Source organism: Clavelina lepadiformis, chromosome 5 (assembly GCF_947623445.1).
Source record: "Clavelina lepadiformis chromosome 5, kaClaLepa1.1, whole genome shotgun sequence".
Taxonomy (NCBI): Eukaryota; Metazoa; Chordata; class Ascidiacea; order Aplousobranchia; family Clavelinidae; genus Clavelina; species Clavelina lepadiformis.
The window spans coordinates 19,297,918-19,324,241 of NC_135244.1; the positions used below are offsets into that span (position 1 = coordinate 19,297,918).

At 35.6% G+C, this 26,324-nt stretch overlaps 4 protein-coding genes, 1 long non-coding RNA gene and 1 pseudogene across 5 annotated transcripts; 2 read left to right on the forward strand and 4 right to left on the reverse strand.

Annotated features, from left to right (window-relative positions):
* Positions 1-3: 3 nt before the first annotated feature.
* On the reverse strand, positions 4-2,395 carry LOC143460575 (serine/arginine-rich splicing factor 4-like). The gene is made up of 3 exons (XM_076958148.1): positions 2,038-2,395; positions 1,580-1,864; positions 4-1,326 (listed from the first exon to the last, which is right to left on the reverse strand). The coding sequence occupies exon 3, from the start codon at positions 1,277-1,279 to the stop codon at positions 533-535; it is 747 nt and encodes a 248-aa protein (XP_076814263.1). The 5' UTR covers positions 1,280-1,326; positions 1,580-1,864; positions 2,038-2,395; the 3' UTR covers positions 4-532.
* Positions 2,396-5,271: 2,876 nt separating this feature from the next.
* On the reverse strand, positions 5,272-7,460 carry LOC143460574 (serine/arginine-rich splicing factor 5 pseudogene; annotated as a pseudogene).
* A 4,775-nt stretch (positions 7,461-12,235) lies between these two features.
* Positions 12,236-16,274, forward strand: LOC143459844 (glucoside xylosyltransferase 1-like). The gene is made up of 8 exons (XM_076957142.1): positions 12,236-13,408; positions 13,658-13,714; positions 13,870-14,040; positions 14,206-14,433; positions 14,581-14,695; positions 14,783-14,951; positions 15,060-15,265; positions 15,385-16,274. Exons 1-8 carry the CDS (start codon positions 13,269-13,271, stop codon positions 15,490-15,492), a joined length of 1,194 nt encoding a protein of 397 aa, XP_076813257.1. The 5' UTR covers positions 12,236-13,268; the 3' UTR covers positions 15,493-16,274.
* A 211-nt stretch (positions 16,275-16,485) lies between these two features.
* LOC143459845 (alpha-ketoglutarate-dependent dioxygenase alkB homolog 4-like) lies at positions 16,486-19,195 on the reverse strand. Its single transcript, XM_076957144.1, has one exon. The coding sequence runs from the start codon at positions 17,630-17,632 to the stop codon at positions 16,697-16,699; it is 936 nt and encodes a 311-aa protein (XP_076813259.1). The 5' UTR covers positions 17,633-19,195; the 3' UTR covers positions 16,486-16,696.
* Positions 19,196-20,898: 1,703 nt separating this feature from the next.
* LOC143460583 (replication factor C subunit 4-like) lies at positions 20,899-26,080 on the forward strand. Its single transcript, XM_076958163.1, has 10 exons — positions 20,899-21,583; positions 22,382-22,460; positions 23,081-23,177; positions 23,945-24,047; positions 24,265-24,408; positions 24,812-24,932; positions 25,069-25,194; positions 25,323-25,428; positions 25,531-25,622; positions 25,922-26,080. Exons 1-10 carry the CDS (start codon positions 21,480-21,482, stop codon positions 26,012-26,014), a joined length of 1,065 nt encoding a protein of 354 aa, XP_076814278.1. The 5' UTR covers positions 20,899-21,479; the 3' UTR covers positions 26,015-26,080.
* On the reverse strand, positions 24,844-25,927 carry LOC143460584 (uncharacterized). Its single transcript, XR_013117909.1, has 4 exons — positions 25,685-25,927; positions 25,460-25,608; positions 25,216-25,374; positions 24,844-24,980 (listed from the first exon to the last, which is right to left on the reverse strand). It is a non-coding gene; the product is annotated as an uncharacterized LOC143460584 (long non-coding RNA).
* Positions 26,081-26,324: the final 244 nt, after the last annotated feature.

Consider the following 26,324-nt stretch of genomic DNA (forward strand, 5'->3'; position numbering starts at 1 on the left):
TACAACAATGTAAGTATTATATTACACAAGTGTTGATAGAATAAAGCAAAACGGCACACAAAAACATTTTTACAACCATCTACCAGCAAAAGATACTGGCTGAATAAAATAATATTATACGTGTCTGCCATCCCATGGATGCTTTAACTAATGAAAACTCATGATAAGCTACTTGTTTTTATGTAAACATGGACGCCAAAATCACTATACATATGAATCTGCCTATTGACATAGAACACACGTATGCAAAACAACAGAAAACAAGTGTTGCAGTTCCAGACCATGTTAAGATGCACGAATAAACGTTCCTGCTTGAAAAAAGTCACAAAATTTCAATAAGTTATTACTCATGGCAGTAACTGGTGCTATTTCCATTACTGAATGTTGTTTCATCCAATTAAGTTCAGGATGATAAAACACATTAAAATCACATTTTTCACCAGCACAAAATAAGGCTTAATTTCCAGGCCATCCAGAATTGAATATTCTTTGATAGTCTAGACATACGTTCTCTGTGCCGTGTTTTTCAAAATCAATATCGTCCTTCAGGAGATCTTGAGTCATCACGAGATCTTGAGCGAGATTCACGTCCACCAGACCTTGAGCGAGATCGACGTGGACTTCTTGATCTACTGCGAGAGCCACCTCTATCTTCAAAGATTCGTATTTTTTTTCCACAAAGATCTGTGTTGTCTAGCTTATCTATAGCCGCTTTCATGTCATCGTAAGAAACGAAGTCAACAACTCCTTCATTGCGATTTTTCTGATGTGCCTCGGCAAACGACACTTCTCCAGCAGTGCGCAAGTAGTCTTTTAGATCTTGCCAACTGCAACGCGATGACAAGTTTTCTACTATGACACGGTACTTTGTACGTGCAGGTGGTGGCCCAAAGTTGCGGCGTCCTCCACCATAATCATCTCTGCCTCCATAACGACCACCTCCGTAATCGCGTCCACCACCAAATCTTCCGCCACCTCCACCACCACCGCCGCTGCCGCGGAAGTTTCTGCTGCCCCCATAGCTGCCTCCATAGTCACCACCCCTGCTTCTGGGTGTGCCTTTGGCATGTTCAACGGTAACCCGCTCTCCACAAAGTGTCTGGTTGTTCATCTCATAAACAGCATCATCCGCATCGCGAGAATCATCAAATTCGACAAATCCATAGCCCGTTTTCAGGTTGACCTCGAGAATCTTCCCGAATCCCTCAAAGAAGCGTTCCACATCACGTTCAGAGGCTCGGTTGCTGAGACGACCAATAAAGACTCGACAGCCAGACATAATATCGTTAGGATGGCAAAATGGTTGTTATTTCACGAATAAAACAGCTTGAAATGCATGTTATAAATGATTAGACAAGCAAATTACTTGTATGTTTTAGTTGTATATAAATAATTCTTAGGCGCAGTGCATTCTTACATCTTTTACTAGTAATTATTTTCTTAATGATCTCCACAAGTTAAATTAGTCGACATAATTGCTATTTTACTTTGTATGATACAATATTCTTTAGTATATAGTAGTATAAGAAGCTTATGGCACATCAATGGTCATCATTCACTACTACCACACTATCCTTACCCATATCAAGGAATTAAATACAGCCAAGGCAAGGAAATGGCTTAAGGTTAAGTATGGCAAATGCAGGCTCATTGAGCGTAATGGAAATATTCAGATCAAAAAGGATGGAACCAGGAATTCATTTCAGGTGGACTCTAACAGAATGGCATGGTATGATGGTGTCCCAGAGGCCAGAAGTAACCATTTTAGATTAGGAACATGGACATATTAGAAGAATTCGGTAGGAAAACTTGGAAGGAACCAAGATACCAAAGCAAGAAGGATATAAATTCATCCTCCTGTGAGCTAATTACAAAACGGTCTTGTTAAATTTGTTGCCATGAACAATTTAAGAGCAAATAAATAACTACACAACTTTATCAAACAAAGCTTCCACACATTATCATTGCTTAAAGCAAATTATATTTTCATGGTGCTCATGGAAAGTTAGACAATAAACACATTCTACCGCTTCTTACCAATATCGCAACAGAATGAACCAGTGGCTACAGAGGGCTACGGAACTGTATATGTTGCTCCTTAAGGTTTACAGAGAAATGGGGATTTTACAAGACAGGATTGGAACAATACCATTGCATGTCAGGAATGATCGGACTTGGACCAAGCAAGGACCATAGAATCCATTAATATGAAGCCATGATGAAGGTATACGGAATGAATCCCGCAGCGAGCATTAAATGAAAGCTCCTTTCATCTTTAAAATTCCATTTAAGCATAAGAACAAAATGCAAGACTTTAAAAAAAAACTTTCAAGTTACGTATAGATTATATACAGCATGCTGCAATCTCTCTCTTAACACTGAAATACATACAAAAACTTTTTGCGGTATATGTCAATGTCTAATATGCTGCCATATATAACCTCGTAAGTGCATAGCTTAGATTTTTGGCATTTTGCCAAATACTTCTTATCAGCCAGATTGTTAATTTTGTAGTGTGTGCGAAATACCGTCTTATTCTGTCATTGTGCATTTAACACAATTAACAGTTCAGTACATTGAGGCTGTAGTTTTGTGCCCAAATGGAAAGCATGGTAGCTTAAATGAAAAATTGTGCGTGCAAAAACGCAGTTTTTGGTGTGATGGCATGCACTGAAGCGTTAATTCTTTATCTATCATAAAATGGCATTCAATAAACCAGCTCAGGATTGTTGACTTTTTATAAATGGAAGTGAAGATAAGAAAGTTAGACGTGGACATTGATGAATTTCCTGCGTGCAGGTGACACAGACACATTATGCGTTTTGTACAAGTTATTCATCAAGTCAATTATTATTAGATGGGCAGAGTAAGTTGTGTCACTGTCGTGTGCCACTTTGTTAGTTACAGCTTAGTGAGCGGGCCACACAACTTTTTAGTAACCTGTATAATTTTGCATAATAATTAGCATTCAAGGGCAACCGCTTCATTCGGCAGGTTTTTAGCTGCTCCCGCGGCAGCAAAAAATACATCGGTTGACTGCAGCGATCTATTGAAGACATACTGCTACGGCTCAATCGTGCTATCAGCTTTTGATATGCATTGACGCAATTATAATAAATTAATACATAAAAGAAATGGTATTGCGTCCCACATAAAACATTCTTTAAGACAACAAAATTTGAAGGTGTAAAGATCAAATTTTTATCTCTTTTTTTTAAATCTCAAAATATAGGCTACCTTTGGCGTTATCGCTAGCTTATAGTTTAGCGCATATTGCGCCAGTACGGTGGGTGATTCGCAATGTACGGTGTTGTACCGTATTGTTGAGCCTCAAGTAACTTTTTGAGAGTTAACAATGCGCATAATCAATCTAAAATCCCATACCTTCGACACTATGAAGCATTACTCAAGCGGAAGAAAAGATGCTTATTGCCTGCACGTTCTTTCATATTACCCTGACAACTACGTTTTTACTCCATGATTACTCTGCCAATTCCAGCAAGAAAGAATGCTTCCTTAGTCATGTGACATTTTATTCGCACCTGATTGGTTGTACAAAACGCTTTTGCCTTGCGCTGTCGCAGTGCCACATGGCCAATTTATTCTAAAGAGTTAAGTAAACGTTAGGGGCTAGATTTCGTTAGATGAATCGTTTTCCGTACTCAGTCACTTAAATTCAAAACTCCAACTAAATTTAGTTCTAAAATGTTCAACTTTCACAGCATTGTTTCCAATAACAAAAATTGGTGCTGTTCAACATGTAGTATTGTAGCGTTCGCCACCTTGTCCGCTAGCTGGCGGGAGGACAAACGTTTATCAAGCGAAAAAGTCATTATATTTCTCTATATTTATATTGTATTCTCTCTTTATGTATTTTCTCTATTCATTGTATTTTTTGCCAAGTACCGGTACCGTTACCGACGGTACGTTCAAAGTACCGACTGCCCATCTCTGCGAACGCTACATGAAACTTTCCTGTAAGGAAAAAGATGTGCAAAACGGGGATATGCAAGTTGTCACAAGAAAATAAACCTCTGTAATTTGAGGAGAAATTCACACAATAAAGAAGCACATAATAGGGTTTAACCGTTAAACAAGTGACAGGGTTTTACCAGCAGAGCATTCCAGAGACAGCACAAAGGAGTAAATGGCGCACAGATAATGAAAACACAGGGTATGCAGGGAACAGCAACTTAGGTTATATAAAGAAAGTTATTGATCTTACATGAGCAATATGAGTTATTTGCGGAAACACAGACATATAAGTTAGTATGGAGAAACGTCTCCGAAGAGCGTCTGTGTGCTTCCTTGTCTAAAAACGATTGGTTCAAAATACAAACTGTGAAAAATGAAGAACCCGATGACTTTTTGGGCAAATGAACACGGTGCCCAACCGATTTCTAGCGGACAAGATGACAAACGCTTTACAATACAATAAAACATGCATACTGCATTTCAGAAAGTCTTTACTTGTGAACTGAAGTTCGAAATTCCGTTGAAACAAACTTCAACATTTTTCACAATTCTTTCTTAAAATATCGATATTTCTCGAAAAAACTTATAGATTTACCTGACTTAAGTTACAATTATATGTTTCCATAACGATTCGCGATTAATAAAAACCAAAAATCTTCACAACCCTTGCCTACGAAGGTTTCTATAGGCACGCATGGGTAGGTACTCGTGATACCCATCCGCTGTCTAGCGGTCAGGATAAGAAACGCAAAGAATAGTACTGTAATAAATAATAATGTTAACTGCCCGACACATTTATCAAAGTTTTGTTTTATAATATTTATCCTCGGACTGAGAAAAAACTTTGCACGACTTAAACTCAGTGATGATTCCTCGTCGCCCTTGTCAAGCAGCAGATTCCGATAAACAAAACTTATGTATTTTTGTAACTCGAATTATTTGTATAGCTCGAACATTAATAAATCGTAAACTTAATCCGTCCGTAAATCTTTCATATTTTTCCTGAATTATTTTTTTGCAAACGGCGTCCGATACACTTCTAGTCATAATGCATTGACGTAAACGTTACCAAAAAGTTTAAACAAATCAGGACTTTTTATTGAACTTCGTTGTATGGAGACAATTTTTGAGGTAAAACATTTCGCACTCAGTCAAAGCTAACTAACTAACTCACGCCGAGACATGTTTCACCAGTCTGCTGATTCACTTAACAGTTATTTGGTGAGTTGTTCTCGCATGTAGCGCCTGTTTTATGGTACCGCATCTAGGTGGTCGGTTTGGAAAAACGCAAGTTGCGGTTGCCAAAATCGTTCTTTTATTTCACAATTGTTTCGTTTTTGTGGTTGGCTGAAACCATTGTATAATGGCAGTAAATTCAAACCATAAAGTCACAAGTAACGATATAAAATGCACAAATAGGTTGGAGATGCAACAGTTACAAGTCGAATATCAATGGAAATACCATATACTTGTACCAGAAAACTGTATGTAAAGTTAAAAATGCTAACTGAGGTGTGAAAACCTGTCTCTATTTGTACAATTATTACAATGTTCAAAACTTCAGATGAGCCCAACATGGTGAATACAATACGTGGTAAGTATGCTTATTAAGAAAAATTATAAAGAGAGTGTTTCAAACCACTTTTCTAACAACCAGAAAAAACTGATTTAAGAAAGTAGAGTTGTGTAACTAAGACCAAAGAAGAATCCAAGGAAAACAAAAGATTTTTTCCGGTTATAACCACATAATACACAATGTCTTAACCCTTACCATACCTTCAATTGAAATCTTTACTTTTGTTGTTAATACGCCAAAGTGCCAAATCTGAACAGCGCAAAACTCTCAAATATATGAAGAAAATAGACCATTTAGCAGAATAATATTACCAGCGCAAAATATGCTTTTCCAAATAGCTTGTAACAGGAATAAAAAAACATGTTTTGTTTATGCCATGCTTTAAGAATAACTTTGCTAATGCTACATTATAAAACAAGCAGTGAGTCAGTGATTTGGGATTTACCAATACTACTGAAAATACTGCGAAGCAAAATCGAAGGCAATGTGCCATTGGGGCTGGTAATTATGTTTAACAGCTTAAAATTGGAACAGTATTGGTAAATTAATCATACACATCATGTTTTGATTAAATTTAATTGGCATCTAAAATGAAGGCAATCACTTCACGTTGCAATGTCTTGCAAACTTATATTTTAAAAGATCAAAACATCACACCAAATTAAAAAGTGTTTGTTTTGTGCAATAACGCTCATGGTCATACAATATGAAACATAGTTTCAATTATGGCAATGAACAGGAATGCAAAATGCAAGGATTGGACATTTCTTCTAGTAAGTTAGTTTTGTGGCTCAAATTTGCACAGAGCAACATTTGAATCCTCAAAACAATATAAGCATTTGCTTCTCCAAACAAACTGTTGCTGCAACATGGCAGAAAAATTTCACTCAGAAGCACTGTTTTCTTCTGGTTTTTCATTGTTTTCTTCCGGTTCAAGTTTATCTTCTTGTTTTTCTTCTTCCTGTTCAGGGGTCTTTGACTTGCTTCGACTTCGACTGGCAGAACGAGATTTTTCATCTTGCCTTGCCTCTCCATTCTCTTCCTTGTGTAGAGAAGGAGAACGGGAGCGAGAGTGCGAACGCGATTGACGAGAACGCGAACGAGATCGTGAGGCTGAACGACTGCGTGTGCTTCGACGACGACTTCGTTTGCGAAGTGGTGAGCGAGATCGTCTTCGGCTTCTGGACCGAGATGCTGATCTGGATTTTGAACGAGACTTGGATCTAGAGCGACTTCTGGAATAACTTCTAGTTGGTTTATCTTCCACAAGGCGTATGTTTCTTCCGCTCAGTTCAGTATTATCTAACTTCTCAATTGCCTTCTTCATGTCGTCGTACGATGCAAAATCAACAACTCCCTCATTGCGCCTGTGTTTGTGGGCATCAGCATATGTTATCTCTCCAGCTTGCCGTAAATAATCTTTAAGGTCTTGCCAACTAACACGAGACGACAAATTTTCAACAATGACACGATAGTCAGTCCGCATTGGCGGTGCAAACCTAGACTGACGGCTGTTGTACCGGCCACTGTCCCTATAATCACGGCCATGATCACGTCCATAATCTCGACCCCTGTCATAACCACCACGGTCGTGTCCACCATATCCTCCGCCCCCTCTTCTTGGGGCACCTTTGGCATGCTCCACAGTCACACGCTCACCACAGAGTGTCTGATTGTTCATTTCATAAACAGCATCATCTGCATCGCGAGGATCATCAAACTCAACAAAGCAAAATCCAGTCTTGATGTTTATTTCATTTATTCTTCCAAAACCTTTAAAAAACTTTTCAATGTCGCTTTCTCTGGCTCTGTAACTCAAGCGGCCGACAAAAATACGCCGACCTGACATGACGACAATTTTTAAACCAATATATCCAAGAAAATATAAACCTAAAAAATGATAAAAGTTATAAAACATGTAGTGGACCCAAATACATTTTAACGTATGCCACTGAAATGCCATTCCAAGGCATGCTTTTGTCACTCAAACTCAGTATACCCAACACAAGCCAAGCTGGAATCTAATATAAATTACATAGTCCCATTGCATAAGTTGCAATAACATGTTATTGTTACATATTATGTAAAACAACTACAATATTCGTAAGTCTTGGGAAATTTAGTTGTTTTAGGCTAAACCTCTTAGCAACTACACTAAGTGCATGCAAACGAAGAACTTATTTTAATATGTAATTTTATATTTCGCTGTATTAAGATTACACCAGAAGGCTTGTGATGCCAAATGGTCACAATGTAATCAAAAATTGTAAGGTAAACATATTTGTCCCATTTGTTTCTCGAACAAGAAAAAATATCTGCAGTGTTATGTATATGATGTAGGAACGCATCATAACCAATATACTGTGCTTTGCATTGAACATTAATAGCAGAGGGTAGCATTGCACTTAAGTCAAGTGACTGTGAACATTTTTGCATAAGAATTTGAAACAAAGAAACAAATCCAGCCAATTTTTTTGTAGAATCAGTGCATGCAAACATAGTTAAAAGCTTTTCTGAATTCAGCCTTTGTTGCACATTCCCACTTACCAAAATGGCACATAAAGGCAAACACTTTTACTGTGAAATGCAATATCTGTTCTTAAATGATTATTATTATCGTTTTATGCACAAGGTGTAATCAATTGTGACGCGGCTGTTTTTAGTCTTGATGAAGAGACTGACAATAATGCAGTCGAAGTGTTTGGCAAACTGGTAACCGCATGTAATATTTCCACTACAGCCGAAACCGGTTAATCACATAGGCAATTTGCCAAGCTTCTTTATGCGATTAACTGGTTTTGTTGTAAACAGTTGCCTAGGTGTTGTCAGAACTTTATCTTAAACATTAGCTTGAAAGCAGACTGCTAGACACATCAACTACTCACGCAATCATCTTTTACTACTCATAACACACGTAATCGTAGTATACTGCATGGTTTGTGATAATAAGGCGAATGGTGATCGGTGAACAACATTTGTAAGAATGAGCGCGCTCAACCTTTTGTTACTATGGTGTTGTTAGGTAAAGTGATAAAGATACGGTTGCATGTCGGCAATAGAAAAAAGAAATTCTTTATCGATAAAAATCATAAAATTAATATCACGCATGTCTGCCAGATGTCCTTACAAGTTAGAAAAAAAGAGAGAAATTTTGCGTGCATATTCTAGCATATACACTAAGCAATATACATGGTGAGTTGGTTGCAATACAAAAATGCATTGTGACCTAATAACCTAGGTGGTTGGTAGCTTTAAAGTAACGAAGCAATAAGTAAGTGAGCTTACTACTTATTGACACAATCACACAAAACAAAATGGAAATCATTTTTTATTAAAAAAGCTCAATTGTGGTTTGCTTAATATTTTCGGCCAAGTTATGTAATACTTGTTGTTCCAGACCAAAATAGATTTCCAGGTCCGTCCCTGAGCATTTAATCGCTGACGTATTGTGTCAAGCACTTCCTTTTTTTGGCTTAAAGATAGCAGTTGTAACACAGTTTTCGCTTGCTTCTTCATTGTCTTGTTGACTACGTGTGGCATCACTGCAGAGCTCAGTGTCGGTTTGAACCATCATGTTTGATGTGATTAAAACGGTCAGACGTTCTTTTGATTTCTTTCCACCGAAAAGTTTTTCATTTTTGAAACACATTGTGCTTTCTGGAAGGATATGATAATAAAGGCCTGTTTCGTCACAGTTATTATTTCTGAGGCAGAATACCGATCTTGTATGCTGGTCCACACAGATGTTATCCAGTGTTCAGCGGCTTCGCAATTGTGGTCTTTCTTCTCGCCACATGTGCTGCCTCTTAAAAACAATTGCATTTCGTTCCCGCCAGCGCTGTATCCAGCTAGGAGATGGATCAAAGTTATCGTGATTCATCAGCTTGCCTAAATCCTTAGCTTTTTCAAGCTACATTGAGTCACTGATCAGAAGTCTTCTACTTTTTACTTGCTTGAACCAAAGCATCTTCTACATCTGTATATGCGCTCTCTCTAGCTCTTTTCCGGGAAGGGTTTAAATTGCTTTGATGTGCAAATAAAGGAGTCTGCTTCGTCTTCCAAATAGGTGACACCTGGGTCGGTGAAATCCCAAACTTTTCGGCAACTTTGCACTGACTAATCTTCTTTTCTAGCTCTTCTATAACATGGATTCTGTCAGACTGAGAAAAATCATTTCGTTTTGCTACTGACTGGCTGCTACTACTGCTACTGACATTTTAAATTCTGGGTTTCTGCAGAACAGAGTGCTAACTTGTAACCTATCGATCATCAAATGAAACTTCGGAGTCCTGTGCTATATACCCACACTAAAAGAATCTTTTTTATGCGGTTTTATATTGTTGTTTAATTCATTTACATCACATTGTCTTCACTTCTGCGCCATGAATTGAAACACTGCGAGTTACCCGGTTTTCCGGTGACACTTTTGTGTGCTGACAAGGGTAATAATGTGAACAATCATAACTCGTTATGGTAATAAATTGTCTTCATGAACATGCTTAGTCTGGATAAGAATAAATGAATCTACAAATCAATTGAGAATTTCTATTCAATTAACCGATTTATGCGATTAACCGGTGTATTTTCTTCACATGTGGATGGGAATGGTTTGGGATTATGGAATTCTATGCAATAAGGCAATTTATGCGTTTAACCAATTTCGACTGCATATTATTTTAAAGGTATTGTGGTGAAAACACCAAAGTCGCATCATGAAAAATGATTTATACCTACTTGTCTGCGATGCAGTTTTGATTAAAATATTCTCTAACTGTCAACCTACTGTAAAGTGAAAAGCTTTATTTTGAGACGTTGCCTTAAAAGGATATAATAGAACTGAAATGCCTCTTACTCAAGCTAAAAAAAATTACAGGTTTTAATGGATGACATATTAATGTTGTATAAAGCAGGTAATGATGGAGTTATATAACTAAGATCATTAACTAGGCTACAAAATGGCAGCCTATTTAAAGAGAGTTTGTATAAAAAGTTTCCTGTACTTTTTTGCAAATAATACGTAATGCATAATACAGTACCAGTTACAATGAATACAATTTAAATAGCATCTAGAATGGTGTAAACAGCACCAAAGTTTTCTTTAACTACGAAAATCTGCTTTAACACCTGGAATAAATCCAAGGGAGCATTTTGTGCACCAAGGTCAATTTGGCGTATATTATAAGTACACCAAAAGCATACCGTGCTAATTACAATCTCTGAAAAAAGGAAACACTGTCCTCTTTTTTGTCCAGAAAAGAGAATATTATTCCACCCAATTAAGCCAAAATTTGTGACTTTGTACGCACGATTTCTGTCGTAGCCTACTTGAGTCGGCCAAACAGGAAAGTAGGGCAGTTTTCAATTATAAATCGTTTCAGTAAGCTACTTTCTTTCAAAGACGTAATGTTCACACTCGTGGTTGCTGCTTATTTTCTGTGTAGTTTGAAGGTGCAGAGATGTTCTCTTTTGTGAATACACAAAAGCTATCGTCGTTGGTTTCGAAGGATAGGATCAGAACCATGTATTTAGTGATTAGTTGATAGTCAAAACAACGAATTCAGCAAGTGGTACAACGCCAAGTTATTAAATCCAAGGTTTTGACAAAATATTCTTGCAAGTGAAGTGTTTGCATGAAAGCATTTTCGGTTAATTGCGCAACAAAAGACTCAGTTTTTTCTCTCTAAAATGGATGTTGTAGGCGGTAAACAACATTGTTGCGATTTTCAATTATAATGTACTAATGCATTGATATGCGCTCCGAGATTTTCTTTTTAAGATTTCTCTTCCCGTACTTTAAGTTTGGCGATTGGGTATGTAAAAATTTGATTCCAGTTATTTAGTTCAACTTATTCATTATTTAGTATAACTAACCTGAGAGATATTTTCCAATCCAATGCCCAGAATGTCTGTAATTTAAAAAAAATCAAAGTGGGTCGATAATTTTAATTGTGAAGTAGGCCTAGGCCTATAGGCGATCGAAAATATCTTGTCATCCAAAAAAAAGATGGCAGTAACTCGGAAAAGGTCTATGAGCACACAAAGCAGATAAAGCACAAGCATATCGCACATGGTGCACACAGCGCGCATAGAGCACCTAGTGCACAAGCACAACTTCAGAAATTAGAGAAACCCGACCTATATATCGATATAGGCTACCTATATAGCTTACTGTTCAGTCGGCATAATACTACATGATCTTTAAGGGTTACAACTTAAACAACAGTTAAAAATAGAACTTCTGGGTATAACTAAGTTTTTTTTATTTAGATGCAAATCTCCAAACATGAATGTACCGTATTAATCTCATCAAAATGTACCGAACAAATCTCTAGGGCCTAGGCAATCATAAGTTTCAAACAAGCATGTCATGGCATTGAAGACCAGAGCTCTGGAGCGCTTTATGAAATGTGGTAACCGCACAAACTTTTAAAATGACCGTTGTTTGTTGGAATATTACTTTGTAATACGTTTTGTTACATTAAACTCATGCCAGAAAAAAAAATATATTTGACAACAGTGCAAGTTGAAAAAAAGATTACATTTTAAATGGCTCAATTCTATAATTTAAATATAAATACAAACAACAGGAATGGTAGGGGAATCCCCGAGTAATGTTGCCTGTGGGCCATTTTGCATTTGTAAGTCCGCCTTAAGTATTGTAATATTTTTGTTGGCTGCCACTAACACTAATTAATCGAAAAAGTTTCTTGTTAACCGAACTTAAATGCAATAACATAGTAACCTAAACCAAAATCTTCCATCCGAATTAAACCCTTATTCTTAGGTTGAATCAACTTTTTTACGCATTTTCGTTCTCCAAAATAACATAACTACCAATAGGTTAACAACAAAGGGCTGCTTGGCATATTCACGGTTTAATAGTCAGTTTGTTCTTTCTTTCAATTCATGGTTGTGTGTGCGTATGTACCACAGCAGGGGGCCAGGACCAAAACCAGGTTCCTTTTGCAGTGGAGTACAGTATATTGTCTATAGCGTTGATTTGAAAAAACGAACATTGAACAGATCAACCAGGTATCTGTAACAGTTTTAACAGTATGAGCTCCAGCAGGTGATCTGTAGCAGTTTTTGTGCTGAATGTAGCACTAGCCTATTATGCTTGTTTATTACTGGTTGCTGCAACAGCTTACATATGCAGGTGAAATCAGCATTTCAGATAGGTTTCTAGTACATACGCTTAGGCAACGTTTTAAAGAATTCATTAAATACATATGGTTCAAAGAAAGGAAACCCTTATATCCTGTGTTGCGTTTACTGTTTCCCTAGCTTACTGTTCTATTTAACAGTGCAGATGCACGTTTTTCTACTGTTTATGTAGAAGCAACCACATTTATTGTTTCTTCTATTTATTTCTGTATAACTGAAACATCTCAGTGCTGACCTATTCTCTCTTAAATCTCGTGTTGATTCTAATTTTTAGTTGAATTGTGATAACCTAATTTGCTTTCTGTGGGTTGAAGTTTTAAACTAAATTGTTAAAATTAGTAAATACTGTATATACCTAATTTTATACTATAAATTTGCAAGAATGAGGTATCTTCTAAACATGGCTATAAAAATCTCATCTAAATCCTGTAGTATTATTAGTCAGTATATACTGCTTTTTTAAGGTACAGTATATGGTTTAGGAAATGTATAAAATTTAATTTGTAAATTTTTCAATTTGGCAGCTTCAAGTGTTTTATTTGATTTATGTATTATGGCTTGTCGCTGTGTTGCAATTTGTGTTTGTATTTCAATTATTGCTGTGATTGTCATGTTTTCCTTGTTAAAGCAACAACTTTCCTTCAACAAATATGATGACACTGAATCCAATCTTTTCTCACAGCATCAAAACTGGTAGTTAGTTTGTGTGATTTTTGTCATAATATAAACAAGGTCTTATTTTTTAGTTTTTTAAAACAAACATAATATGCTGGATTTCTGTTTACATATCGATATTTGGAAAGACATCATAATAGTAACAATTGTGTTCATACTTGTTGGTAAATAAAAATATTACATTCTTTTTCAAATTAAGTATGTACCTACCTGTTTACAAGCTTGCAGTGGAATCGCCAACTAATAAACTTGCTGTATATGTTTAAGGCCCTTTAATGAAAAAACAATCAGTTGGGTGATGGATTTTTATCTCACTTTACAAAGGTGCTTTTCAAATGTTAAATTTTAATATACAGTAAAGATGTATTTTTTTATATATGACTTTATAGTAGACATTTTAATGAATTCAGAAATGCTAATTTTGATGTTTAATTTTGCTGAAACTAGTTGTACTAACAATTTTTTTGCATTTTTGTTAGAAAAGTTGCTAGCCATTTTTCGACAATCGACCTGGCAGTGGTTGCCTGTGGTGCTGATGACAGAGTTCAGGAAACCTTGGTCAACCTCAAATCTGTCGTGCTCTTTTCAAAACGTTTTGTCAATTTTCACGTATTTACAGAAGAAAATCTTAAAATGAAGTTTAGAAATAGGTATGGCAATGTACCGGTATCATAATAGAAATAATCTAAGTATCAATATTGCAGCTTGCAGGTATAATTAGATCAGATATGCCTAGTTCAAAGTATAGATGTCAACGAGTTCCATGTAAAACATAAAATAATTTTATGATATCTAAGTTTTTTTTAACTAATAAGTTTAGATCTATGGCCTTATTCTGCCAAATCAAAGTTCCACTACACACTGTATTCAATAAAATATCCTGATGATGGCCATGCAAAAGAATGGAAGAAATTATTCAAGCTCTGTGCATCTCAAAGACTCTTTCTGCCTCAGCTTTTGAAAGACATCAATTCAATAGTCTATGTTGATACTGATGTTTTGTTTTTGAGTCCAATTGATGATCTGTGGAAATTTTTTAAGGAGTAAGTCTTGTTGTAGGTAAAACTAACATTTTACTCTTCTCGGGCATAACATTTTTCTGCAAATGTAATACATATACTGTATTGTTTATGATATATAAAACATGTAGCAAATCTAGGCACCAAGAACTAATTAAGATATTAATTTAGCTTTAATTCAACGCATCTTGCTGCAATGGCACCAGAAAGTGAAGCGACAAATGTTGCATGGTATAGTCGATTTGCCCGCCACCCATACTACGGACAAACAGGCCTAAATTCTGGGGTATACACTCGTTCAGTATGATTGTGTAATGCAAGAGATGTACTAAGACATTCAATTATTTAACATTTAAAACATTCTTCTGGCCAGATAATGCTAATGGACATGAAGAGGGTAAGAGAGGCAAAGTTCAAAAATGATCTGGTTGGTGAAAGTCTCACGTGGGCAGAAATGCTTTTACCACTTTACAAGAAATATCGACAGAATATAACCTGGGGTGACCAAGATCTTTTGAATATTGTGTTCCACCATAATCCTGGTTTGTTTCAAGTTTTCTTAACTTCGAAATACCGGTAACATTATGATTTGGTTGTACAATGGTTACATGAAGATACCATATCCAAACCCAAGCTTTGTTTTCCATCAGAGTTGCTTCTAACTTTTCCTTGTAAATGGAACTACAGACCTGACCATTGTATATACATGCAAATGTGTAAAACTGCCGAGAAAGGGGTGAAGTTATTGCATGGATGTCGACGTGCATTTCACAAAGACAAATGGCCTGTGTTTAAGGCAGTGTACACCGCAGTCAAAGATTTTAGATTTGACAGTGATATTTCTACATTAATCAGGGTGAGATAAATTATTATTATTATTAATGACGTCTGTATTAAACATAATGGTAACAGACGCATTATTGATGTCAAGTATTTTTTTACTTAAAATAAGTAATTTTACTTTTTATTACATAGGATGTAAAGAAAGAGCTAGATAAAGTAAATGAAACAAACTGTAAAAAGTCTTCATATGTTATGGTGGACGGTTTACAGAAAACAATTTCTCTGAAGGATGAATTATGAAGTACTTCTATAACTGTTTGCTGCGGTTTTATTAGCTTATTTAAGAACATATTCATTTTGTATCGCTTTTAGTCATGTTATTGTTGCATATTCGTCATCACTGTGTAGACTTCATTACCGGTATTGCAATGAATTCAATAATTAGTAATTCAGTTTACTGTATATGTTTCAAATTTTTTTATATCCATGCTTGACTAATGGCGTTGTAATAATACTATTAAATTTCTGTTTGTACCATTTTATTTCACTTTATACTCAATTATTTCATATCATTTTACAAAAAAACTCTCATTTCACTTATGTGCTTTTTATATTTGTGAGTAGCCAAATCATGCAATGCCAAACTTGCTGTTCTGAAGCTTATATAACTGTTTAATGTACTGTATATATATAAAGCTAGCATAGAAATAGTCTTGTTCTTGGAAAGTTACAAGGTGTTTTTAGTTTTGCACTCACTTTCTTCCATCTTATATGCTGGAAATGGTGACCAATTGGCCAACGTAATTGAATCATGCACATAAGTTTAGAGTTCCTTTGTTGGTTGTGTTGTCTAATATGACATCATAAAATGGTCTAGTTATGTAGTTAAACGTGGTCCTTAAGTTATGGAGAAAAATGTAGACCTGGTATTTCAATTAGACATTCTATTACCTTTCTGACTGACGTAACTTTGTTACATGTTTAATTCAGATATGGCCTTAATCATGTTTAACTTTCATCTAGCATCACCATTAAGTACTTTCATTCATTACCTAGGCATTGCAATAAACGCAAGGTGCGTTTTTGGTGGTGTTAGCAAAAGTGGGCAAACATTTGTGTGTTAACTGAATTTTGCTCAGATAGGTAAATCTACAACGTTTCTTCCCACTTTTCTGCTTTGAAATATTTCTGCATGAGTGACCAATAACTATGAATAGAGTATGTAACACGTCAATGTCGTAGGAAATGCTTATACACTAGTACTGGATCTGTAATAAATACATATTGCGGAAAAAAAGAACAGTTTGTGTATATTGATATGCTTAAAATTATTTCTGTTCCTTGCAAGGAAGCTAAAGCTGATTTGTATAAATGATCTTTGCTCAACATAACACCAAAAATTATTACTTTATCAGAAAAAAATGAGGTTTTCTATTATTGTACTAAAAAATTTACATAAAATTTTAAATATTGCTAAAATGGAATCTTAATTATATGCATATATTCATAACACAACATTTCCTTTGAAACTAGCTGCAATTTTTAATAATTCTTGACCAATGTCACTTTGTTTGCCTCCAGCGATAAAAAGAGGCGATAATTCCCTGAAAGTGCAGCATAACCGTCGTGATGTAATGTCTTCTCTCTGAATGCCATGCATCCATTTAAACCTGGCATTTCCGTGTAACACAATTACTGACCGGCGCTTCAGTGGTATTCTGACAACAACATCTTTTAGAGAAATAGTTTGCTGACTACAGTGAAGTAGATCGGAATACAACTGTAGGAAGGTTTTTTTGTCCTTAAGTTCTGATATTGCAGATGTTAAGTCCTGCAAAGTAATAAGGCTATCCAGGTCAGTAGTCATGCAGAGACAAGTATCAGATAACAAGTTTAACGTTACCAGCCGTTCACCCCACAACCAGGAGTCATCAAAATGAGGATCTATTTGAGATCCTCTTTCTGGAACATATTCCAAATTACATTGCTCAGCCGGTTTGAAGCCGTGAAGCTCTTCATAATTTTCAAAACGATCAATAACTGGAACAATGTAAGATGGCAGACCATCAAAAGTGGAAAATTTCACTCTTTGTTTCTTAAAATTTACTTTCGGTCCATAATCTTGTTTCCTTCTGCCAGACTGAGATTCTTTCCATGGTGAGAAATCAATATGCTTACAAATTTCCTCTTCTTCCTTTTCGGTAATAAAGTTTTCAAAAATTTCTACCCCTAGATATTCGAAACCAACATATTTACCTGATACATGATTAGCATTACTCAAACAAACTGCTTTCTTGAGGTGGGGTATATACTGAAAAGTTTTTTGATGTTTTATGTTGTAAGCTGTAGTGTTTTCTGTGGGAAAAGTATCATGAAGATTTTCACATAACAAACAGCTCCGTATTCCTTTACAGCCACATACATGGTTTACATTATGCATTATTTACGATCTATGAAGAAAATTTATAAATATGTCTTAAAAGATAGGTTTAACATGATTTCATTTCTTTTTGTCTAACTTCAAAGCTAATACATGATGCTAGGGAAAATACAAGGAAGAGTATATTTATACGTTTTAGTTGAACGTTTTGCTTTTCCCATCCTTACAAAGGAGAACGTCCGGTAAGATAGGCAAAGCGGATTAGTCTTATCGTTGGCAATACCAACTTCAAAGTTACCAAGAGGATAAAATATTCACGAAGTAGAACCCAAATATGCAAGCTTTTGTGCAAATTCCAATTGATACACTCATTTTTTATTTGGTTTTTTGATTTTTTTTATATTGTATTGACAGAGTTCAAAACTGTTAATCAGAAGCAAGTGTTAACAATCTCTTGCCCAAGGGCATTACAATGGTAGCGGTAGATATAGGTTAATTAGTTTCCCTAACCCTGAAATTTTCTCTCCAATGTTTTGTCTACTTTTCAGATATTTTAGGGGAACGATTTTAGGGTTCCCAATTGCCCCATCTGGAATTGCTTCTGCCTCACAAGTCACAACCACAATAGCAATGCTATTGTAAACCCATTTTAATACCCAGAAGAACTACCTTTGAAAATGTAACGGCTCCTGGGTTCCCCAAGTACACTGGGTCCCTCGGGTTCCTAACTAACTAAGGCTAACTTGAGTTCATTTTATTTTTGTTAATAGCCTTAACAAAAACCGAAGCAACTGCGTTTACAAGACGACTGTCATGCAATACAAACCACAAAATATTGAAAATGCATGATATTTTTCTTTCATCACTAATTTCAAGAAAGGTAAGGAAATCTAAGATATCCCATGAAAAATCAAGAAATCTTGTAAAACCAGACCAGAGTACTTAAAGGGAAAACTGAAGTCATTTTCAACTTATCATACTTTCAAAAAATGCATGAAAATATGTTGATTCCGAAAATGTAAACAGAAGTCTTTCTTCGCCTATTGAGTTATTTGCAAACCATTTTCAAAAAACTGTGCAGGGAGCGGATGTGACATCACCGAGTTGGTTGGTCTTCAAACATGGTTCAAGCACATTTCAGATCAATGAAAAGTTGCTGTTGGAAAACTTGTTTCAGCGGATGTAGTGAGGGCGTTGGTCTGTCTTTTTAATATTTCTTCAGTAATGCATGATTGACGAATTATTAGAGGGGTTTTTAATTGAACAAGTGTTATCTGTATACAACCTACAATTAAGAGCACTTTCTTATTCAACTATTGGGTCTAATATTGCAGAACGATATGATGTCATAAATCAAGTAGAAGAGGTCCAGTAACGAAGCAACATGGTTGTGCACTTGACTTTAGGCTTGATCCGGTGATCCCACTATTCTAGCGAGTGGTTACCATGGCTAGCTTCTTTTCACTCATACTGTCTGCAAGTCATTAAGTCTAACCTTATTTTTAGCCACTCAGGCAACAGCTGTCTCAAAGAAAGTTTTATTACATTTGGTAGGACATAAAACTATGCGTTGATGAACATTATTGAAAACCTGAAAGCCAAATAGACCTAATGCAACTGTTGGTACAGTATATCAGCACCAAGAGAACCTAAGATGTCTATGGTATACTGCTTGCATTAAGATAACTAAGATCATTTATATTTTATACAACTAAGAGAAACTAAGATATCTATTGCTTTGGTTGGCTAGTAAACATTTTGTCAGACCTTAATGGTCTTATGTGTATGGACTATGGAGTAGGGATGTGCCACGAGGAAGATTATTCGGGTTCGTGCGAACCCGAATATCATGAAGGTCGACACGAACGAATCCCGAATCTATTCGTATTTGAACCAAACAATAAAATTTCGTCCAAAAGTTGTAAAGTCTTGCTTGCAACAAGACGTAATCGATAAACAAGTCGCTTTCTTTTAAAAAAAGTGTTTAAAAAACGATTGAAAAAGCAAAATCGTTAGGAAAACGACCTTCATTGTAAGTATTGCTGACTTTATTTCAGCTTTGTCGAGAAACTAGATCATCACTTTTTTAACAAATTCAGCAAATTTATAAGTAATATTGTATTCGGGTTCGCCATTGTTGGTATTCGTGTTCGCCCGAATCTTCCATAAAAGCGATATTCGGGGAATCTATTCAGGTTTGGGTTCGTATCGGCCCATCCATACTATGGAGTATGGTCATAGTCAGACCGTAGTCTATTAAAAGTAGGCATACCATATTTTTGTGATTGAAAACCGGGACACTTCAGAACAACGAGTCTTATCAGATAAATGTGGTTCATATTTTACTAGGAGTATGAAACTATTTTGGATTCCTATCGTCAGGGACAGCTAAAGTAGTAAGACACCAAGAAAAACTAAAATAATGCATTTTACTAGGAAACAAAACAATGTCCAAGCATTTGTAAATTCACATAATCGTCCAATCATACTTTTCTGTAGACAATACTTTCTTCAAGAAGTCTTTATTTGACTTTATTTTCTCATAAAAATCACAGCAGGAAAAGTCAGTGTTAATTTTGCAGGTGATAAGGGCTTTCACATTCAAATGGTTTTTGCAGAAGGAAATGCAAACAAGTACCGATACGAAGTAAGTTCTTTGAACAGCCTAACTGCAAAAAAATCACCTCCTCCTTTTAGCCTACTATTACTGAACTAGCGAATGTGCTAACAAGTAACAATCAACTCACTACTGGACCAATTACCCGCTACAATGACGTAACGATTACTTTCATATTTAACACAACGAAACAAGAACACGCATCAGGCATCACTCTTTTACAAGTTGGCTAAACAAACCAATCACAGCATGCTAATATTCGTGTAGTGAGGGGCAATGCTGGCTGACTAAATGCCAAAGCGGGACTTTTGGTTGATTGACCGGGACGCCGGGACAAAGCTTTAAAAAGCGGGACTGTCCCGGCTAAAACGGGACGTATGGTACGCCTAATTAGAAGTGGTATCTTTTGTATGAAATGTATAGTAAATATTATATAATAATGTAGTACTTATCTTTTACAGTAGTTTATAGTCAGACCAAGAACTTCAAGAATACGTATCTAGAAATCATATAACTTGTTAAGCATTTGTGTCCATTGTTGTTACCGGTAGGCGGGAACCGAAAATCATAGAAATCAGTTAATGGAGATACTTTGGCGGGAACAATATCAGCACTTTAGTTTAAGGCTTAAGCTAATACCGTCTACACTCTACAGATAAGATAATGCTTAATGAAAGTGCTAAGATACGTGGTAAAGTGCTGGTATCATCATATCATGTAGCACAGGGCTTTTCAAACCTTTTGGTTCTGCGACCCCATTTAGAAAAGAAATTTTTATGCGACCCCTTGAGGGGTAGCTTACACTTTAACAATGTTAAAACTATAAACGTCCAATTATAAATATCAAGTGGTATTTTTGTCTATGGCAAAATCGTACAAGTGTACACAATCCACCAAAGTACAGTAACTTTAGCCTACAGTAATAAAAGAACTACGTAATGGAAACAGTAAAGCGAATAAAAAATTAACAAAAAACAATTCAATTTATAAATATTAAATTTGTATCACGACCACAAAATTACATTTCGCACCCACAGTTTGAGAAGCCCTGATCTAGCAAACTGCTAGGTCTATATGCACGTGTGTAGACAAAGAAATTATTTTTGTAATGGAGACAAATGGGTTTATACATTAGTGTAAATTCTACTAACGTGACAACGTCTAATTCTGGATAAAAGGTATTAGGTACCGGTACCCTACTTTAGGCTACTTAAAAAAGATAGCCTAATTATAATAGCTGAATGCACCTCCACCCAGTCTGCCAGTAAAGATTACAAAACAACTTGCAAGATGCAATCTTTTCTGCAAGGTACCAACAAGTTAACTAAACTTCCAACTAAACAAAAAGTGAAACAGCAAGAAGCGAACAAATACAAACCTTGGGTTGAAAAATAGTAAGTGCTTTGTAGACCTGGTTAACTTTTGAAAGTGACTATTTCATCGTAAGTATGTCGCTCGGCTTAAGGCCAGATGGAAAAGTTTGCTGGTTTTGGGTGAGAAATCCCTCGCGCAATCAAGATGAAACAACAATTATGTGCACAATTAATTTTTATCCCGAGCGTACATGGCAAACGTCCCAGTCTGGAGTTACGCTAGGAGAAAATATATGCATAAAGTTGATTTTAGCTAGGCTATGGCTGCCACTATTTCGTCGGAAAAAGTTGTATGTTCAAAGGTACTTTTTTGATTTTGTTTAACTAGTGCAAATGTTATAACATGTTCTTTTATCCCTTTCTAATCTTGACATTTTCAGCCTTTTCCAATCTGACAGATATGATATAATATCACGATATTTGTCCTTTCCTAACATACAGAACATAACCGCTTATCTTTAGCAACAGGCTGAATAACCTGCTTACGACAAAATAACTACTTTTTTAGCTATTTAGGACTCAGTTAAAGTTAAACTCAGATAAGAAGGTAGATTTATGTTAGGTTTAGGTTACTTTGTTGTGGTGTAACTTTTAAGCTAAGTTAATGAGAAAATGTGAAAAATAGTTTTGAATGTACAATTTTTTTCAGTGATATAGTAACAGCCTAAACTTTTTTGAACACTACCTACATTATTGTAGATTCTGGATATATGTATATAAATCTTGCACGTTTTCTGGAATTGCAGAATACGGTTGCATAAGAAATATTGAATTGATGTAGAATCAATAAATGTAATAAGATATTTTTCTATTTTTTAGTCGACCAAAGTCAGTGGATGATGTCGCCCATCAAGATGAAGTTGTATCAGTTTTAAGAAAGTCATTGTCTGGTGCTGATGTATGTTAAATTGTTTTGTTTTGACATTGTTTCTTATATCAATTAATGAAATTGGTAGACCGAAAATTTAAATTTTAGAATCTCTCGAGGAATAGAAAGTTTGCAGTGTATAGCAGACCTAAACTGCTAGGTTTGTAGTGCGCAGGAAATATATTCTGCTCGCGCTTTTCTTCTCTGGCACAGTTTTGCACATTGTAACACTGTGGTACCATATGGTATAGATTTCAATGAAATAAACTTGATATTGCACAGAAAACAGTCATTTTTGAGTTTGTCACGAAATACTGGAATAGGGCAGGTGAACACTCATGGGTTACCAGTATAACATCATGCAGTTCTTTGGACATTAATACTTAAACCTGTGGGCCAAGATCACATGAATTTTATTCCCGATCAGACGTCTAAATAACAAGGTGCCCTTGTGAAGGAAATAAAAAAACTACTGATTTTAATGAAGTGAATGCATAATTTTAGCCGCTCGTCTTTCATTGCTTCATTTCTTAGATTTAGTTCTTACGTCAACTCAATTGAACCACGTTAGCCAAATATCATACATTGCAAACTTGTACTTTTGTTTGAAATAAGTGTGTCTTTTTGAAGTGAAAATATTTTACTTTTAGCTGCCAAATTTGCTTTTTTATGGCCCACCTGGGACAGGAAAAACGTCAACAATATTAGCACTTTGTCTTGAGTTATATGGAAGTGAGCTTATGAAAGGTATTTATTGTTTATTGTTATTTATTTGAAGGCGATATACATTTAGTATGATAAGCTGTAACCTTAATCGAACTTTAACCTTTTTTTTAACTTCAAGTATTTTATTTACAAAAAAGTTATATTTTGTCTGAACTTGCCTGGTGAATTGGCTTGAATGTTTTCAGATATCAATCTGTAACTCTTCATAATCAATCTTCACTCATTTAACATATTCTTAAAACTTAATATTTCCAGATCAAACCTGAATATCCGAATTCAATTTTTAGTTTACAGTAAAAGCTCATTAACTTAACAAGTTCTGTTTGATCAATTAGACCAAGTTTGGATATGTTGGATATTTTAGTGGGTCCCTTGAGCTACGTCTTACAAATTTTCTACTGCATCCATTCTCCACGCATTAATTTTTGCGAACTAACTTAAACAGTCGTAATATAGCAAAATACATAGTCCATTTATTCTTGTATTAGTTACAATTTTAAACCCTGACTAAGCAAATTATACAAACTTCTTCAAATAGATATCATTTACAAAAGCACCACATTCAATATCTGGTAACCTTAACGATGGCTACTTTAGGAATATCATACAAAGGTTACTTGCATTTTCATGTCTAAATTGTGCAATATCTTTTGGTAAATATTTGGTGCAAAGATGTGATTTATACATTAACAAAAACAGTAAGTTTATTCATTTAAAATGCAACATCTTAATGAAGTAACTATTAGTCAGCAGCCCTGGTTATTTTGTTTCTTTTCAATTTCACACAGAAAGAGTATTAGAGCTTAATGCTTCAGACGAAAGAGGAATTAATGTTGTGAGAGAAAAAGTTAAAAAGTTTGCACAACTAACTGCAAATACAATCAGAGAAGAGTAAGTGCTTCCTGAATATTTTTTTCTGTGGTACGATATGAAGTTTGGGAAATCAGGTTTTTAATAGCATATTAATTAAATAAGGGATGTTTTTGCTGTTGTAAATTGCTAATCTTCGCTCTTACTGATACTCAAAAGTGGTATAAGGAGTGTTTACATTTACTTCTTAACGTTTTTACAACCTAGATTATATGTTATGTTAAAATAATTTTTCCAGTGGGAAAAAATGTCCGCCGTATAAAGTGATTATTTTGGATGAAGCCGATTCAATGACAAAGGCAGCTCAAGAGGCTCTTCGAAGAACCATGGAAAAACAGACAAAAACTACCAGATTCTGTCTTATTTGTAACTATGTCAGCAGGTAACTTTGTTTAGGTAATGCAGTAAGTATTCTATTATTCGGTCTATTTTGTCATGTTTAAACTAAAATTGCTTGGTACAATGCTTCTCAACCTTTTTTCAACTTGCGGCCCACTATTACTAACAATTTTGTTTTGAGGCCCACAAATGTATACGCTAAATTTAAATTACAGTCTCTCTTTTAGTCACATAATACAAACAAGCCAAATATAAAAAAAGTTATTATCAATTTGTTTACAATAGCCCCTACATTCTGAATGGCCTCACTTTACGATATTCGCTTTTTGTACTGTAGTGTTTAGGCATGTTTTTCTGCCCACCACTTGAGAACTGCTGGCTTAGCATATGTGTGAATGTCGAGGCTATTGCGTTACGTAGGATTTAGAGAAAAATCTATATTGTAGAATCATTGCCCCTCTCACATCACGATGTTCCCAGTTTCGCTTTAAACCTCTCTCAATTGAAGATCAGAAGAAAAGACTTCAGATGATTTGTGAGAAAGAGGATGTGGAAATATCAGATGAGGTTGATTTTTGTGCTTATTTACATTGCATTTTCATCACTTTTACGCAACTGGAAAGTCGACAAAGCTATCATGAAGATTACTTTGTTGTAACTATTTCTTAAGATTGAGCTTAAAAACGCTTTCGATTTGTTATAGGCAATGACAAGCTTAGTGACCTGTTCTGAAGGTGATCTTCGTAAGTCTGTAACTTATCTCCAGACTGCTTATAGCTTAAAGGGAGAGGAAGGCATAACTAGAGACGATGTATTGGAAATAATTGGTGTGAGTAATACCTGTCCTTACCTTTATCTTCAATTGGCATTGCCGCATTACATTTTATTCATCCTGCCATTTGCATATAACAGTGTTATGTTAGGTCTCATCTACTCATAATATTTGCTTATTAACAGGTGATTCCTGAAGACGTCTTGAAGCAGTTCATCCAAGGTTGCGCGTCCAACTCTTACGACAAAATTCAAGCCGTTGTAAATGACATAATAGCGGAAGGCCATGCTGGTATATTCATGTTTATAATAAGACAACTTACAAATTTCAAGACTACCGGTGAGCGTTAACTGCATATATCTGAGATGCTTTAACGCAAGTTGTTTATTTCAGCGTCTCGAATCATCCAGCAAGTATTTGATGAGATCGTCATCATACCGAGTTTAGGCGACGACCAGAAATGTGTTGTAGCTGAAAAAATTGCGGTTAGTACTGATAGACTGGTACGACCCAAACAGGAACAGTGAACACATTCGCCGAATATTACCTAAGTGAAATATTTGGGTCAACGCAAAATATAGCACTTAGTTCTGATACGAATAGATTCGTTTTTGTCGACCCACTTGATATCGATGTTCCCACGAACCAAGCGAACGAATAATTTACCTGACGACACTTTCCTATTTATCACCAACTGCTCGTTTTCATGTTTTATTGCGCATTTAGACTTCAATTTTCTTTGGTTGTTGCTGTTTCGTGTTTTTGATTTTTATCTCTGTCTCAGGTCATCGATAAATGCTTAAACGATGGAGCCAACGAATACCTGCAGCTCATGGCGCTCGCAACAACTTTGCAACAACAGATGGCGTCATCATGACATTGCGCTTACTCAGCATTTTCTCTCTCATGTATGAACAAAGATACTTGTTTTTGAACAGTGCAAGTGTTGTGATTTTGGTGTCTGACGACTGTCAAAACGACCTGAAGCTCGATTTGATGACATTTTACCACTTCCTCGTACTATCTTTTCAGCCAGTCGCTATTGGCTATTTGTATTTTTCATCGCAAGGCGTTTTTGATAGACAAAAATAAATCCACGGATGTAGCAAAACTACCGTTAACTTCAAAACAAGTTTAACAGGAAATATGTCTTTAGCGACCAAGTCAGCGTTTTCGCTGCTTACGTT